Raw genomic sequence first — 17,373 nt, 5'->3', positions numbered from 1 at the left:
ATAATTGCCCCTAATATTTTTCAGATTTATTAGTCATGAATGTGTCATTCGGAAATGTTTAAACAGGGCGTGCCGTGAGAATTTTTTACATCACAATTAGTTAAATTCATGTTTTATGAATTTTTATATTACAAATACTTAGATTTACATTTTACGAACTCAAGTATTTCATTGTGAATAACGGCTTCTCATTAATTCCATCTCAACCTTTGAGCCTGCTTCCATGCTAGTTTTTTATGAAAATGAAATATAATGTGTAGGGTTTCTACTAGAGAAACAATAATTAAAATTTAAATGTTAAAGCTAATTAAAGATTAAATTATTATATTTTACTCATAGTCAAAAAAAATATTAATAATGACATTTAAATTAGTGTGTGAATACCTACATTGCATATGCTTTTTATTATGCATGTGCGTGATTGCATTTGTGTATTGAAATATTAATAGATTATAAGAATTTAATTACATGCATGACACCAGATTTGTTCTTTAATAAATTTATGTTGAATATATTTTTTATAAGCAAAGGTTAAAAACGTTCATTCCATGAATTTTAAAGAACTTCCCCTCAATTAAACAACCTAAGCATTTTTATCTTATGCCTTTAATTTTCATCATTCTATGCTTAGCTTTAATCTATAAAATCTAGCAGGGGATATTTTACAAAAGCATTTGAAGCTCCATGATAAGTTTAGGGTTATATGATATATATATATAATACTATGATAACTTCCCTAAATCTCAATTTGTGAGATGGACAAAATATGCTGTTATTTAATAATTTCAAACTTTAAGCATATACATAGCATAGATTGAACATAACACATTAATTTTCATATTAGCTTGTCTTTCCTGTGGTTCTCAGGATGATAATAGTGTATACAAAAATTTAGAATTTTAATCACGCACACTATTTAAGAATTCAAAGCATTATATTCCCTTTATATATTATATTCTAATAAAAATCTTATGAGTATTAAATAAAATTCTTTTAAAATACACCTCATAAGATGGTATGCAATTATCACAAAAATTATCATGAGTCACAACAAAAATCTAGCACGAAATATATCATGTAAATCAAAACATGAATCATTCAATAAGTTAGAAGGAGGATAGATATATCTTTACGTTATACTCCTTAGATGTGTAAGCTATGAGTGGTGTTTTTTTCTGTCTCAAATTTTCAATACCACTAATGGTTCTCAAAATCCTTAACACTAAGAAACAACGTAAACTTTGCAAGAATATCAGTAGTTAAGACATAAGATAAAGATATGTTTGACACTCAAATGATATGCATTAAAATAATGTCATGCAAATTCAAAATTATTTTCAGGTTTGGGAAACTTTGCATTTTAAAAGCATTTTGGATGTGATATGATTACTTTGACAAATACTTTCAAAATCCTCCAATCAATTGATTTTACAAAAATTATTTTTAAATTTCAAACTGTAAAATCTATACAATAAAACCAGGGGAGGATTTTCAAAGACTTGACCCTCAAAACAGGAATACACCAAAATATGAGTCGTTGCAATTTTTATGCAAATAACAATTAAACTTACTGTAACCTGACTCTGATACCAATTGATAGGAATGATGTATTCCCAAGAGGGGAGGGGGTGAATTGAGTATTTAAAAATTTCTTCCTAGGTTGACTTCAAATCACAATCAGTATAACACAACTTAGGGTCTTTCTAAGCTTTCACCAATTTCACAAGTATTAAGAATATGCAAATATTAAACCATGCACAATAAATTTAAATATAAACATGCATGTGCTGGAATGTAAAATGTATAGGGAAGAGAAAAAACACCAAATTTGTTATTGAGGTTTGCCAAACCAACCTACGTTCCCGCCTTAAGCCAATAGCCTAAGGATTCACTAAATGCTCACTTTAACTGGGCGGAGCGATGCCACTTACACTATCCTTACGGGGGCGGACACTCCCCAGCTCAAATTACAGGGCTGAGCCATAACCAATACACTTTACAGGACGGTGCTCTAGTTCTCCTAACCGGGTCTGAACCAAGCCGAGACTTTCTTAACCGGGTCTAAGTCTATCTGGGACTCTTGACAGGGCAAGTCTCCCTTTTCAGGCCACGCTTGGAATATAATATATAATAAAATTTACGTACAAGTAAATGCTTCTTAAAAAGCAGGTGTGTACAAATTGAAATACTCTATGCACTCTCATATAATTTAAACATGAAGTTCAATAGAGTATGGTTTTTTTTCTCAACAATATTTTTCAAATAAAAACGTGAGAGCATGGAAAATGATTTTCTCTTTTGAAATAACCTTAAAAAATAATCAACAAGCCTTCTGAGCAAATATGTATATGATTAAATACATGTTCAAAGCTTTTCTCAAGAACCTTTTCAAGCCAATATATATGCTCAAAGTTCTTAAATAATCCAAGAAGTTCTTCTCCAAAAATAGTTTCAAATAAAAATAAGTGAACTTGGGTTTTCTTCCTAAAGATTGACATTAAAAATCAAACTCAATAAGACTTTCAAGCAACACATATATGAGATTAAACATGTGCTCAATCCTTATTTGAATAACCAAAAATTTATCCAAAAATAATTTTTCAAATAAAAAGAGTGGGAGAAATTTTGTTCTTTGAAAACCAATGATGTAAATAAAAAAGGCAATCAAGCATTATATATGTTTGCCTTACAAGGCTTAACATTTTGTTTTGATATTAACAAGCAAGTAGAACTTAACATATTTGGTTAAGTGTTGTCATTTCAGGATTCAATGATGAATGCAAGGTCAAGTGTTCAAAAGGATTCATGAAAGTTTATATTTCAAAGAAGGATGATCAATATGAAGCTTAAAACATGGATTCAAAAATAGATTAAAAGATAAAACTTGAAGATCATGAGAGCATGATGATTAAAGAGAACTTGATGAGAGCTCAAAGAAAGATGAAACAAGCATAAATACCTTAAGGAATTTAAGAATTAAAAATTTGAAAGAGTCTATAGGAAATTTCATGTAAGTACTTCAAAGAATTTCAATATGAATGCATGAAACTCTTAAGTTAATTTCTTGAACTTAGATACCTTTTAACATACTTGGAAAATATTTTTATAAGGTCAAAAATTGTTTCAAAAAGGTTAGAATCATTTTTTGAATAAAAACCTCGAAAAAAGAGGATTTTTCAAATGCTATTAATTTTTCTACATCCGCATTGAGGTACATTTTTCTCTATCAAAAAGTCCTTATTTTAAAATGTGTTCAACATAAAAGTTGTGGGAGTTTTTCTTAGCTTTCATTTGACACTAAGTTAGTCAAATTTGGAGTTACAAAGAAAAAGTTATGACCAAAATATTGAAGGGTGCTCGAAGTTGACAGCTTGATAGTGAAATTTGAGGCATCTGTCCGTGTTCAGTCAGGCGACTGACACCCTATTGCCCCTTTAAATTAACTAGACAAGTGACTGCCCAAAAAGGGACAGTCAACTATCACGCGGCAGTTTTTAAATTTTTATAACGGATAAATTTTTTAAATGAGATTGCTTGGGGCTCAAACTTTATGAAAACTTGGGGAATATTCCAAGTCACTTGGGAATCAAGTTACATAATTTTTCAAGTCTATAAATAAGCCTCAATATCATTGAATTAAGAACCAAGAATCAATTTCAGCTTTAAAACTCTCTCAATTGCTCCATCAATGAAAGGCTCTTTTGCTTATATCTTGTGCATGAATTCAATTGAGTATTGCTGACATTCAATCACCAATCTTGTGCTACAAATTCTAAATCTTTCAATCATTGAAAGAATTAATCGGTGATATACTCCCTTGAGCTTCAAGTTATATTCCATATTGTTATTTACTTTGAAGTATATTATAGTGCTAAATTGTTGTACTAATCAGCTCTATTTGAGAGCATTCTTTGTACGTCTATTTGATTTGTATCTTGTAAATATAGATGGTTCAATGTTATTTGGATCGTTGGCTAAACATGGGGATATCGCTTAGAGAGGCGAGTTCTAACCTAATTGAAGGAGTGACCGAACGAGGGTATATCGTTTGGAGAGGCAGGCTCTAGCCTACTGAAGGAGTGTGTGTAAACGGTGTTATTCCGTCCAGCAAAGGAATTGATTTTAGTAATCCTTTGGTGGTTTGCCAAAGGCGAGGACATAGGCTGGTATAAGCAGAACCTCGTAAAAATCCCGGTCTCACTCTCTTTTTCCCTTACTCTTTATTTTCAGCACATATTAATTGTGTGGATGATTTAAATTCTTAATCATTTATACTAAGAAGTTTGGAAATTAAGTAAACTGAAGTATAAATTGTTTTTGGGCTTGTAGAAATCGAAAGGGAGTACGTTGGTTGATCAATACTTTGTGGAAACCACAAGGGAGTACGCTGTTTGGTCAACACCCCAAAGACTCTTTAACTAAAAGTTTATTTAAAGTCTAAGTTTTTGGAAAGAGTGTTAGATTTATATTGCACATCATATCGAAGAAGCAAATCCATTAATACAGGGTTTTATATCAGCAAGCATAAATTATCATTCACTACAGGGCTTGGTTCAAATTTATATTCATATGACTTATATAAACAAACAACCATCTTAAGTTCTTACATTACCTAAAGTGCTGTATATTTTAATCTTGGTTTGATTGTTTTCTTTCAAATTGTGGTTGATTGGTTGGTTGATTGATTACTTGAATGATTGAATGTTTGTGTGGTTGTGGATTAAATAAAGAAATAAGTTTTTGCTGAAAGTTTGAAGAATCAACAATAAGTTAAGAATTCCTAAAAAGATTTGAAAGAAAAATTTTAAAATCCAATTCACCCCCCTCTTGGGACTATACCTTTGTTTTCAATATATAAACATGAATATAAGTTCATGCCTTTCTAAATAAAACCCTCAAGATGTTTTTTTCCAAAAATAATTTTTCAAAAAGAAGAGTAGAGGAGAAATTTGAACTTTGAAAAATAGAGGGAACAAGACCTTCAAGCAATATACATATGAATTTAAATATATGCTTGAGCCTTTAAAAAATAAAACCCTAAAAATATTTTTATCCAAACAAATTTTTAAGAAGGAGAAGGAGAAATAGAAATTTAAAACATGAATGAGGTGTAAAAATGGGGAGACAATCAAAGAATGATAAGAAATAATTTTAATATGATTCTCCAATATTTTTCAAGTGTTTTGAGATTGTATTTATAGACAAAAATCTCTTGTGACCGTTATATAATTGTTGGGACCTTAAAATATATTTTTATTTTGAAAACTAGCCATTTTCCAGCCGTTGGGATGCTTTTTCGAGAAGGTCGGTTGACTGAGCTCAAGGTTCGGTCGACCGAGGCTTGAAATCCGCGAGCTTCAGTCAACCAGCCTCGAGTTTTTAGCGCCGACACTGTTTAGTGTTTTGGCCATAACGTTTTCTATACAACTCCAAATTGGACGTTCTTGATATAAATAGAAATATAAGAGAAAATTCAACAACTTTCATGTTGAACACATTTTAGGATAAGAAGTTTTGGATTGAGAAAAATGCCCATCAATGAGACGGAAGAAACATGAAGGGAGCTTTTCTATTACGAACACCTCTCAATGTTTTGACCATAACTTTTTTTTATATAACTCCAATTTGGACACTCTTATTATCAACAGAAAGATAAGAGAAAATTCCATAACTTTCATGTTGAGCACCTTTTAAGATAAAAACTAATTGATCAAGAAAAGTGCTTATCTTTACTGTTCGGTCGGCTGACCGGTTGACCGACCCTTGTGTAAAAATTTGTTTTTGCCATCTTTTAACTTTAGAATCATTTTAAAAGCCTTTTGTAAGTTTAGCATTTAAATAAAAGATTTTTCATGTTTCTTGGAGGTCCTATGGTCAATCTAAGGTCATTTATGAGTTTCAAATTAAACCATGAGATGCATGCACAAATAAACCTAAACAATTATTACAATTGAAAAACACATAAAATCTTCAGTCTTCTGCTCCTTTGTAATTCTATAGAATACGCTGGGGTATGTTCATTTAGGTGCTCTTACGACTTTCAAGTTGCATCATCATCTGTGCTTACTAAAACATAAACCTGTTCAAATACTCAAAACACACAGATGAGATACTGTAATTTATCATAATCAAAATAAGGATCAGACTCAAAAAGTCAACAACACATGTATTGTATAATCTATAATAGTTTTAACACATTTTCTTAAGCATCAATATGCCCTCTTATTATTTTTCGTTCAATTTATTTAACTGTCCTTCTTTCGCTCTTTCACTTGAAACAAAAAATAAATAAATTATAAGATATTACCTTTAATTTAATTACTCCTTAAGAAGTCTAGAGAAAAAGGAAATTTATTAGGGCAGCCTCTATATACATCTAAGATTTTGAACTCCTTTTCATCTTCTTTTGTTTCTTTAATGAATCAAAAAAGAACTCTTTAAAACAACATTTTACTATGTTTGTATGATTTGTTCCTCATTTTCATTTTTCTTATAATTCTGCATTAATTTAGAGTTTGTTTGAATCAAAGATTTTGTTTGGAGAAAGGAAAAAAAAAAAAAAAAAAGGAAATTTATTTTTACTCATATTTTCTTTATCTATTAATTACTACAAAAAATAAAAGTTCATTTTAATATGACTAAAAATTAAGAAAAATTAAAAGTTAATAATCTATTAAATTAAAATTTTGTTCATAAATTTGACATGTTTTATTTATTTTTTCTATTTTTCTTGATAACTGTAAATGTGGATATATATATATATATATATATATATATATTGTTTTCTATAATATTTTTTGAGTTGCAAATGAGCCTTCAATTATTATGAAGTTTAAATATAAATTTTTTAATAAAAAAAAATTATACCAAAATGACTCTTCACAGTAATCATAATGAAATCAACAACCTGATATTTTTGATATTCAATTTCATACAAACTATAATTAAATACCCACTTTAAGTCTACTTATATTTTATATGACAAGATTTTCTTGTAAAAATTAATTATGATTGAACCCACTACGTTCATTTCAAAAATCCTTCTTATTGTGACACGTGGCTAAAGGAATAGAGAGTGGGACAGCCACCACGCTAGCATTGCCCAATATTCGTTAATGTTCTGCGCGCCACAGAACGAGACAAGAGACGAAAACAAAAAGCACAGTGCCTCTCTCTTAGACAGAACGAGACGAGCCGAAAACAAAAAGCAGAGGGCCTCTCTCTCTCTCTCTCTCTCGTTCTTTTCTCCAATGGCATCGTCACTTCATGATGCTCTGACCACTTTTCAGGGCTAGTTTAGGGTTTGGCTGTGGCGCTGGGAAGCCATGGTTCCGGATGACTACCAGAGGAAGGACCGCGTAGCCGTGGTTGTGAGTTTGTTTCTTGCTACTCTCTCAGTGGTTTCCTTGCTGGTTGCCTTCAGCTACTACTGCTATATCCGCAACAAGGTCTCCAAACGCTTCAGGAACCGAATGAGTGAGTCACATTAGATTTCCTGTAGCGATGTTCATCTTGCATTGTCGATTCAGTGCTCTGATTTCACACTTCCACTGCTTTTTATTGCTGAAACCCTAGAGTAAGTTTTTACTCTCTGTTTGGTTGCTGAGAGCGCTGAGGGAAATAAAGGAAGGTATAAATTTCAAATATACAGGTTTAATGATGTTGTGGTCCAGCTAAAAAGTTGCATTGAGTAGTGTCCTAAGTAATCAAAATGTGATGTTTCAATTTCTTTTTTCCTTTTTCATTTTTATGCAACCAATCAGAGCTAAAAGTTCGTTAAGTTTTGCCCTTTTTTATTTTTTCGGCTGCCGATGAAACTGAGGGAATACTTTTAATCATTGACAAAGTTGTTTTTTGGGCTTTATAACTAAAGTGAATGCAATTTCCTCTCAAAAGCAAAAAAGTACTTTTGAACTATTTAGCAAATGATGTGTAAGAAAATAGTAGGAAAAGAATATTTTGAATTGTGTGTCACACCCTCTTCTTGGTTTACCGAAAATGAAAACGAACTAAGGAACTTGAATAAGTCGCAGTTGAATAAATTTTTTTATTTTCTCATGTACCAAATAGTGGAAAGGTTATATGTTTAATTGTTTGGGTAATTGGCGTTGATTGGGCGCTCTTTGAAGGAATTGAGCATGAGGACAAAGAGAAGGGTGGCTTTGAGAAGTTGCAAGTTGCTACTGAGAACGGCCTGCATGTATTCGCCTTCAAGCAGCTTCATTCTGCGACTGGAGGTTTCAGCAAGTCTAATGTGATTGGACATGGTGGGTTTGGTTCAGTGTATAAAGGAGTGCTTCAAGACGGGAGAAAAGTTGCCATTAAGTTTATGGATCAGGCAGGGAAGCAGGGGGAAGAGGAATTCAATGTGGAGGTTTGATCCTTCAAATATTTTGTTATATTCTATATGAAATTGTGTTGGATTATCATATTTTTTGGGTTTTGCGAGACTTTGTATTTTTGATTAATTAGTTATGTTGTATTAAAGGTGGAATTATTGGGTCGACTTCGGTCTCCATATTTACTGGCATTGCTTGGGTACTGTTCGGAAATTAACCATAAGCTTCTTGTTTATGAGTTCATGACAAACGGTGGTCTGCAGGAACATTTGTATCCAATCAGTGGTAAGTGCATTATATTTTGTTTTAACATTTATCATCTACATTTCTGAGTAGGAAATGTGGGAAACTGGACTTAAAGTCTTTTAATGTTCGCCTTTCTCTTTCCTTCATTCATTTGATGAGATATAAATGGCATACATTCTGCTATTCTTCATAAGAACCTGGAGGGTTAAAAAAGCAAGGAGATCTAGAATAGTTAGATGCCATATAATTACATACCTTGGAGAGATTTTAGTTTGTGTTTCACTGAAATTATGGGTCAAGTAAATATTCAATGCCATATCATGTGTTTAGTTTTTTTGTGTTTTGATATATTTTCTGTTTGCATTTTTCTCTGAAGTGTTACTAAATGTAATTCAGTGAACTGTGAGGCAACCAATAGAGGAGGAAACACCTTAAAAGGCAGGCACAAGGGTGAAAGGGGGGAACATGATAAACTCCATAGTTGTATGAAGTTAGGGTGCTAGAAGGGAAGCAAGAATGAGAGAGGAAAGAAAAATGTCCAAAGAGATTGTGGAAGTTTGAAATTCTACAAGTTGCATTTTTGGGAGCTTGGCAGTATGCTGAAGTTTGCTATTCTTGTTACTGATCGGAAACATGAGATGTGCATGTTTCTGGCACTGCTGCATTATCATTGGCATGGTATGATATGCTGATGCAAAAATGCAAGGAATTGCTCAGCATGTGAGGATGTCACTCTGCATTGTAATGAATGGCTTTCCACCCTGTGATTATTGTTCTCTCTATATATAGCACCTGTTTAACCTTACTTTTCTCAATAAAATCTTTGTCTACCTTTCAAGGACACTAAACCAAACATGATTGCATACTTTTGTGTTTGGATTTTCGCGATCCAAATTCACAATCATTGTATAAAACTCAAGGTGGTTTCCTATGCTATTCATCTTGAAAATAAATCAACCTCACTCAACTTTGCCAAAAAGTGGGGATATTCTCTGACATTTAAAAAATTTGACTGACCTTTTTTCTTTGTGATGCTTTGTAAATGCTGACCTCCCCCCAAAGCAAGAAGAGAAGCAGATTCGGATTTTCTTTAACACTATGGGCTATTCAGCCTAATGTTCATGGCAATTATAACAAACAACAAACAAAACTGACCTTGCAACTGAGAGTAAAACAAGAAGTGGTTAGATCCAAGTATAGAAATCTTTCTTCAATTCACCATCAACAGAAAATAACCCTTCTGTAGCATCTTTCACAGGTTCTCTCCACAGTTCACCACCAAATCTAGAATTCGCGGTGATCCATCACCAACTTTGGATCAATTCAATATGATAATACTAATACAACATTGATTCCTAACATTAACTCTCTTCCTTTCCACCTTTGAATTGAGAAATGAAGAGAGCCACAAGGATTAGGTTCTTACTTCTTAGCTTACGTGGGAGGCAAAGATGCAGAGAGAATGATGCTGATGAAATTGCAGAAGGGGCTAGATATGCAATCTTTGACCGACTTTGGATGTTTCTTTTCATGCCAATGTCAAATGAACTGTCATGTGATTCTTTCTGTGTCCATTTCGCTCACCTAGTCATCTCAGCGTTTGTGGGTCTGAGCTTGCGTCTTTTAATTGTCATACCTTCCACCTTGCTTGAAATTTAAATTGGTTTCAACAGAGATGCAACTAACCATGAACAAAGGGGTAAGAATTGCTCTAGTTCCTCTGGTCAAAATCCTATTCTACATTAGTATATGAATTCCTGGCAATTTGAACGTCAGTGATAAGATGGTGATCCCAACCTCAAATCATTCTCTGTTTATCCAATGCCCCTTGATCCTTTGAGGTGCCTCTATCGCTACACCAATGAGCTCTAGTGACTTCCTTCAAGCCTCTAATGACCTCATCGCAACTGCTGGTGATGATAATTGACCCTGTTTTAGACTACCATCCCTTATGCTGACATTCTGAGACAACCAGTGAAGCTTCTAGGGTATCATAATGGAGGGGTTCATAGCTCTCTTTTCCTCTCTTTAATATGTCTCTTGAGCACTGATTGTGCAAAGATTGGTAAGAAGAAGATGTTGGAGAAGAGGAAAGAGAGGAGAGAGGTGGATTGGAAGAACTTTAATAAGGGTAAAAAAGGTTGTTTGAAAAATTAAGAATGATGTCATTGTATTTCATTTGACCCGTGGATGTGGTAATAAGTGTCATTGTTGAGGATCATCAAGTGTATTTTGCCAATATTTTAGCACTGTTTTCAGTGCTTGATTAATGATATTTTGTTTCATTTCTAAATGCATGGAGAGGTTGTGGAAGCTTTGTGTCACGGTCCGACTATTTTCACACCGTTGTGAAGGGCCGTGCGGCGCTAGCTAAAACACTCTTGCTTAACTAGTCAACCTATCGTTTACCAACATTCATCCACGAAGCACTTTCATTAACATTCATTCAGATAGCAGCGGAAGCAATAATCAATTCATGAAAGTTGTGGCAAGCAATCAGTAAACATTGAAGCAAACATAATTCATTAACAAATCTTCCGTTGACATGGTGTACTTAGCGAGGGAGGCAAGTAGGCTAAGCACGTTGACAAATGTTAGTGAGTTTTACAATGATTGATGAACACTCACCCTCCCCTAAAGAGGTTTTTATGTAATTATCATCCTGACACTAGGAAACATCAAAGTGACCGAGGAGTCATACTGGCTTATTTGGCTTACAAAGACTCTACTAGCAGAAAATAACCCTACACTAGTATTTACATGATGAAAACCCATCCTAAGCACACGAGATAAGCGGTCACAGGCAAGCATAATGTCCTGAACAAGCTTAGCTCGTGACATTCGCACCCACTTATGCGGTCGACGTCCTCGTAGACTTTTGGCGGTAGGTACACTTTTACTTTGTCCACGAATGGCTTCAAATCTTCCACAGAAATCCAGCTGATTTCTTTGTCATCAAGGCACTTCCACTTCACTAGGAACTTCTGCTGCTTCTTCCTTGAGGATATGAACTTTCTATATGCAAGGATCTCTTCAACTTCATGTCTGTCAAGTTGCACTGTCTTCAACTCTGTGTTGTTTGACTGACTTCTGCTCATGTCGATGGTATTGGCGTTGAATGGCTTGAGGCAGTTGACATGAAACTGTGGTCTTCTCTCCTGATTTGCCCACTTCTTCATCTGCTCAGAAGCTTTCTCCAGATAGGTTTGGGCAAACTTTGCATTCTGTCTCCCTTCACTGGTGAAGATGTACGCCCTGTGACTCTTTCGTCTGTACGGCTTGCCCACTGTGTGAGGTAACAGCGGCAGCTGGCTTGTAACAAGCTCAAAAGGGCTCTTGTTGGTTGTTGAGCGCCTTTGGGCGTTGCCACAGAATGGAGCCACATCAAGTAGTTGCACGCCATTCTTCTGGTTGTCGTTGATACAATGACATAAGTACTCATCTAGTAGCTCTCTGAATCTCTTCATCTATCCGTCTGTCTGTCGGTGATAACTCAAAGAGATGTCAAGATGTGACCTGAATATCCTGAAAAACTTTGTTAAGAAGTTGTCAGTGAACATTAAATCTTGGTCACAAATAATAACTTGGGGAACACCCCAATGTTTCACAACAGTCACAAGGAACAATTGTGTCGTCTCCTCTGCCGAATAGTACTTTGGTGCGGCCATGAAAGTACCATACTTCTTTTGCCCCCCCTGTCTTGTTGGCAAGTGAGACAAGTTTTGGCATAATCAACCACATCATTCCGCGTGTGCGGCCAATAATACCTCCCTAGTAGTCTTATTATTGGAGTCATTCTCCGCGAATACCCCTCAACGAACTTCCTGCAGTATCTAGTAAGGCCAAGAAAGGAACGCAACTCCTTCACTTTCGTGGGGATCTTCCGTTCTTGAATCATCCTTACCTTCTCCATACCCCTCCGGATACGACCTTGTTCAACCACTTGACCAAGGAATTTGTTGCTCCGCCAAGCGAAAGAGAAATTCTCCTTCTTCACATTCAGACTGTTTTCCCTCAGCCTGTCGAATACCTTCTGTAGATGCTCTTCATGTTTCCTCTGAAACAACAGCGATGCTCCCAACGGTGTTTTGGAAGGGCGGACACATCCCGCTTCCAATTCATCAAGTTGCTTCCCCAACTCTACTATCTCTCAAGGCGCAATCCGACATGGCCCTTTAGCAGGTGGTTTCACTCCTAATAACAACTCGATCTCATCCTCCACAGTCCATCGGGAAGGCAAATTGTGAGGTAGCTTATCCGGCAACACCTCCTTATACTCATTTAACACCGCTTGGATGGTCGTAGGTTTCAGCTCTTGGCCTACTTCTTTGTCTACCACCACCGTGGCTAGACGTGTCTGCTCTCCCTTACCCAATCCTTCATTGAGTTGTATGGCTAAAAGGGACTTCTCGTTGTCTCATTTCGTTGCAACGACTTGCACAATGCACGAGTGATCTCCCATCAGACATAGGGAACCAGCCGAAGGCATCAACACTACCCTCGTCCCCCTTAGGAACTCCATTCCTAGAATGACTGGAAAGTCATCCAATGGCACCGCTATGAAATTCGCATGACCTTCCCACTGTCCAAGCTTCACAGTAACTTGCTTGGCTACTCCCAGAGTAGGCTGGGCTACAGAGTTAATTGCTTTCATGCGTCTTGTATCATTCTCTAAGGATAAGTTGAGTCTCCAAGCTTCTGGTTGCAAAACAAAGTTATGGGTAGCCCTGATATCCACATAGCGCGGGTGCTCTTCCCATTGATTCTCAAGTCCACAAACATTAACCCTTTTGCTCGTGTAACTTTTGGTGTTTTTTCCTACTTTTTCAATGCGCTCACCAGCCGCACTGAACCCACCCTCGGGGCATCATCCTCTTCCACATCATCTTCCACTGCCTGCTCTGCAATGGAAGCCTGTAAAGCATTGAGTGATACTTTGTGAGGGCACTCAAAAACTTTATGAGGACCTCGACACAAGAAACACTCAAGTTTACCCTTTCCCTTGGGTGTGTTGAACCCTTGAGACGACGAAACTTCCTTTGAGGTTGATGATTTAGAGTCGACTCCCCCACTCTTGGGTTTGCCATTTTTGAAAGACTTTCCACTGTTTTCCTCTCCGTCAAACCGTTTGGACGAAGTGGTATCATCACTAGTGTAGTCAGTCAAGCGTTCTGCAGCCGCTTGTGCAGTTGACAAGTCTTGAACCCTTTGCCTATGAAGTTCAATTCTTGCCCACGGTTTCATCCCCTTTAGAAAATAGAACAACTTGTCCTTCTCCGACATATCCCGAATATCTAACATTAAAGCAGAAAATTGTTTCACATATTCGCTGATCGACCCCGTATGCTTGAGATCTCTCAGTTTTCTCCTTGCATTATACTCAACATTTTCAGGAAAGAATTGGGCCTTGAGCTCTCTCTTCAAGTCTGCCCAACTATGAATTACACAACTTCCATTTTCAATTTCTCTGTACTTGGTACGCCACCACAGTTTGGCATCGCCAATCAAGTACATGGTTGCAGTATCCACCTTTGCCTGTTCTGAGGCCATCCTCACAACGCGAAAGTACTGCTCCACATCAAATAAGAAGTTCTCTAACTCCTTGACATCTCAAGCACCCCTATATGTCCTGGGTTCTGGTACCTTGGTCTTGCTAACTCCCGGAGTGTTGGAGTTCCCCATAGCAAGAACCATCACATTCATCTTTGCATCCAGATCTGCCATCCGGGCTTGCAAAGTTTCAACTGTGTGGCGAAAGTCCTCTGACATGTCGCCTATCAAACCTGCTTGACGTTTTTGTGATTCCATCACCTCATCAACAAGTTCTCTCATCTGGGCCACCTCCGCGGCCATAGTGTTGGTTGTTGTCTCAACCTGTGCTTCCAGCACGCTGTTCCTCTCAGCAGTGTTTGGTGCCATGGTCACTTACCAAAGCTTCCCAAATCCAACAACGAAGGCAATCGAATTCACGTAGAAACTCAACCTTGGTCTCTCACCAAGTGTCACCGACTTGGCTCTGATACCAAATGTCACGGTCCAACTATTTTCACACCGTTGTGAAGGGGGCCGGGTGACGCTAGTTAAAACACTCTTGCTTAACTAGCCAGCCTATCGTTTACCAACATTCATCCACGAAGCATTTTCATTAACATTCATTCAGATAGCAGCGGAAACAATAATCAATTCATGAAAGCTGTGGCAAGCAAGCAGTAAACATTGAAGCAAACGTAATTCATTAACAAATCCTCCGTTGACATGGTGTACTTAGCGAGGGAGGCAAGTAGGCTAAGCACGTTGACAAATGCTAGTGAGTTTTACAATGATTGATGAACACTCACCCTCCCCTAAAGAGGTTTTTATGTAATTATCATCCTGACACTAGGAAACGTCAAAGTGACCGAGGAGTCATACTGCCTTATTTGGCTTACAAAGACTCTACTAACAAAAAATAACCCTACACTAGTATTTACGTGATGGAAACCCATCCTAAGCACACAAGATAAGCGGTCACAGGCAAGCATAATGCCCTGAACAAGCTTAGCTCGTGACACTTTGCTATACCCCTTTTGGTCTCCATGTGAATTTTTCTTGGACAGTTTATTTAACATATTTACATATTTTGTGTTTTCCCTATTGAGTAGTTGTTCATATGGTCACCATTCCTTTAATTTCATTGTGCAAGAGCTTTCATGCAAGTGAGGTTCTCTGTCGGGTGAGCAATCTAGGTTGAAATTTTATTGTCAAGTTCTAATGTGCAGGTTCTGACACTGTTTGTCCAAAGTTGGACTGGGAAACCCGACTGAGAATAGCTCTGGAAGCTGCAAAAGGTCTGGAATATCTGCATGAACGTGTATACCCTCCAGTAATCCACAGAGATTTTAAGAGCAGTAACATCCTATTAGACAAAAATTTCCATGCAAAAGTTTCTGATTTTGGATTGGCAAAGCTAGGATCTGACAAAGCTGGCGGACATGTTTCCACTCGCGTATTGGGTACCCAGGGTTATGTTGCACCTGAGTAAGGCCTTTTTGACCATCTCATATAGAAACGTGGATTCTTCATTTACATTGGTGTTATTTTTGTTGCCTATTGCTTCCTTAAATAGATTCTTTGAAGTGTCACCGTTCTTTTAAATATACTTCTTAGTGAAAACTTTGACCATGTCATTCGTAGCATGTAACTTAATTTCTTTTCTTATGGACAGGTATGCATTAACTGGGCATCTAACAACGAAATCAGATGTGTATAGTTATGGTGTCGTCCTTTTGGAGTTGCTTACAGGCAGAGTTCCAGTTGATGTGAAAAAAGCACCTGGGGAAGGAGTTCTTGTATCATGGGTGAATTTCACATCTCTTCCCTTCTGTTGGTTCTACTGTGTTAAATTTATTCCTTGTGTAATGTCAGACACAATGTTCGCCCTCTTATTTTATTTTTTGCTGTGAAGTTCCTGTTCAACCCATTTTATTAAATTTGAGAATGATCCACTTCTGATTTGACATTGTTGTGTATATGTATGTATGTACATACTTGCATATACATATGCCTTTCATTTTTCTTTTAATTCTTTTTTTTCCCCCCCTTATTTCTTCTGTGCTTCTGCATTCTTATGCTTCCTTTCTTGTCTCTTTCTTCTCGTTTCTGTTAAGGCTTTGCCCCGGCTCACAGACAGAGAGAAGGTTGTGCAGATTATGGATCCTGCTTTAGAGGGCCAATATTCAATGAAGGAGGTTATTCAGGTGGCTGCTATTGCTGCAATGTGCGTGCAACCAGAGGCAGATTACAGGCCACTGATGGCAGATGTTGTGCAGTCGCTGGTTCCCTTGGTGAAAACTCTCAGGCTTAATTCAAAGGTAGGCAACTGCTCGAGCTTTCATGCTACGCCGTCTCCCACAGCAAATTGGTCTGGTAATGCTAGATTAAGAGACTAATTGAAGCCAATTATGACATCTCCATGTACCTCTTAATCTAACTAGGGATTTTTACATACCTTTGGTTTAGGGCTTTTGCAGTTCTCTAGTCCTATGTTTTAAGCAGGAGATAGGCTGTTGTAGTTTTGAGTGCCCTTCGGAGAAGAAGCTCTGACCTTGTTAGAAGGTTCATGTATCAACGACTTTATTGGAACATGGCCCCAAAACAATATGGTTGATTTCCTGAGAATTTAGTAGCTATTCTAATTAATTAGTCTTTGACAAGAGCTCTCGCGACTGTTCCTGTTTTTTTATTTTTAGGGGTCTCTACTACTATTATTAGAAATGAAGGCCAGCATTTTGTGGTTGCTGTCTTTCAACTTTTTGCTGTGCTTAGGCAGCCTCCTCTGAGGGGGTGAGAGATGGAAAGGAATTTCTAATATTGCATTTGAGCTCAAAATTTGGGGTTGTAAATTTGAAAATGTGTGAATTTGGATTGAACTTTACTCAAATTTTCTATTAAAGTTTTCTTGGAAAAATTTGCATAAAGTTAGTATATTTCAATAAATTCAGAGCTTTGAATTTACAGTATTTAAGCATTCAGGGGAAAAAAAAATGTTTGGTCTTAGACAACTAGTTGGTGGACATTCGGTTGGATGTCCACCTCCATTGTACAATTTTATTTCCAATCTTGTACTGTTTCGATTGCTTACCCCCTAAACTCTTTCTGGGAGTTCGAAGCTTAGGGTATTTATGGAGTTTTGTTTTAATGTTTAAAAATGATGTTAAACATATGCATAGACAAACCTTATAGGATGATATTATATAATAAAGTAATTTATTGTTGAATATTTTAAAAATGATAGATAAAACACTTGGAT

The 17,373-nt window shown here is 36.4% G+C and overlaps 1 protein-coding gene across 1 annotated transcript; it reads left to right on the top strand.

Moving 5' to 3' along the window:
• The first annotated feature begins 7,136 nt into the window (after positions 1–7,136).
• Positions 7,137–16,777, top strand: LOC131148713 (probable serine/threonine-protein kinase PBL7). The gene is made up of 7 exons (XM_058098603.1): positions 7,137–7,476; positions 8,130–8,374; positions 8,489–8,624; positions 15,344–15,602; positions 15,790–15,922; positions 16,232–16,490; positions 16,584–16,777. Exons 1-7 carry the CDS (start codon positions 7,326–7,328, stop codon positions 16,613–16,615), a joined length of 1,215 nt encoding a protein of 404 aa, XP_057954586.1. The 5' UTR covers positions 7,137–7,325; the 3' UTR covers positions 16,616–16,777.
• The last annotated feature ends 596 nt before the right edge of the window (positions 16,778–17,373 follow it).

This window comes from Malania oleifera, chromosome 2, assembly GCF_029873635.1.
Source record: "Malania oleifera isolate guangnan ecotype guangnan chromosome 2, ASM2987363v1, whole genome shotgun sequence".
Classification (NCBI taxonomy): domain Eukaryota; kingdom Viridiplantae; phylum Streptophyta; class Magnoliopsida; order Santalales; family Ximeniaceae; genus Malania; species Malania oleifera.
Note: the sequence above shows the minus strand (reverse complement) of the source record. Positions and strands in the feature narration are given on the sequence as shown.

Bases quoted from the DNA above. Each gene is read 5' to 3' on its own strand.
- LOC131148713 (XM_058098603.1), top strand. From the start codon at position 7,326: ATGGTTCCGGATGACTACCAGAGGAAGGACCGCGTAGCCGTGGTTGTG. The intron at 7,477-8,129 runs GTGAGTCACATT...CGCTCTTTGAAG, and splicing joins ACGCTTCAGGAACCGAATGA to GAATTGAGCATGAGGACAAA. The intron at 15,923-16,231 runs GTGAATTTCACA...GTTTCTGTTAAG, and splicing joins AAGGAGTTCTTGTATCATGG to GCTTTGCCCCGGCTCACAGA.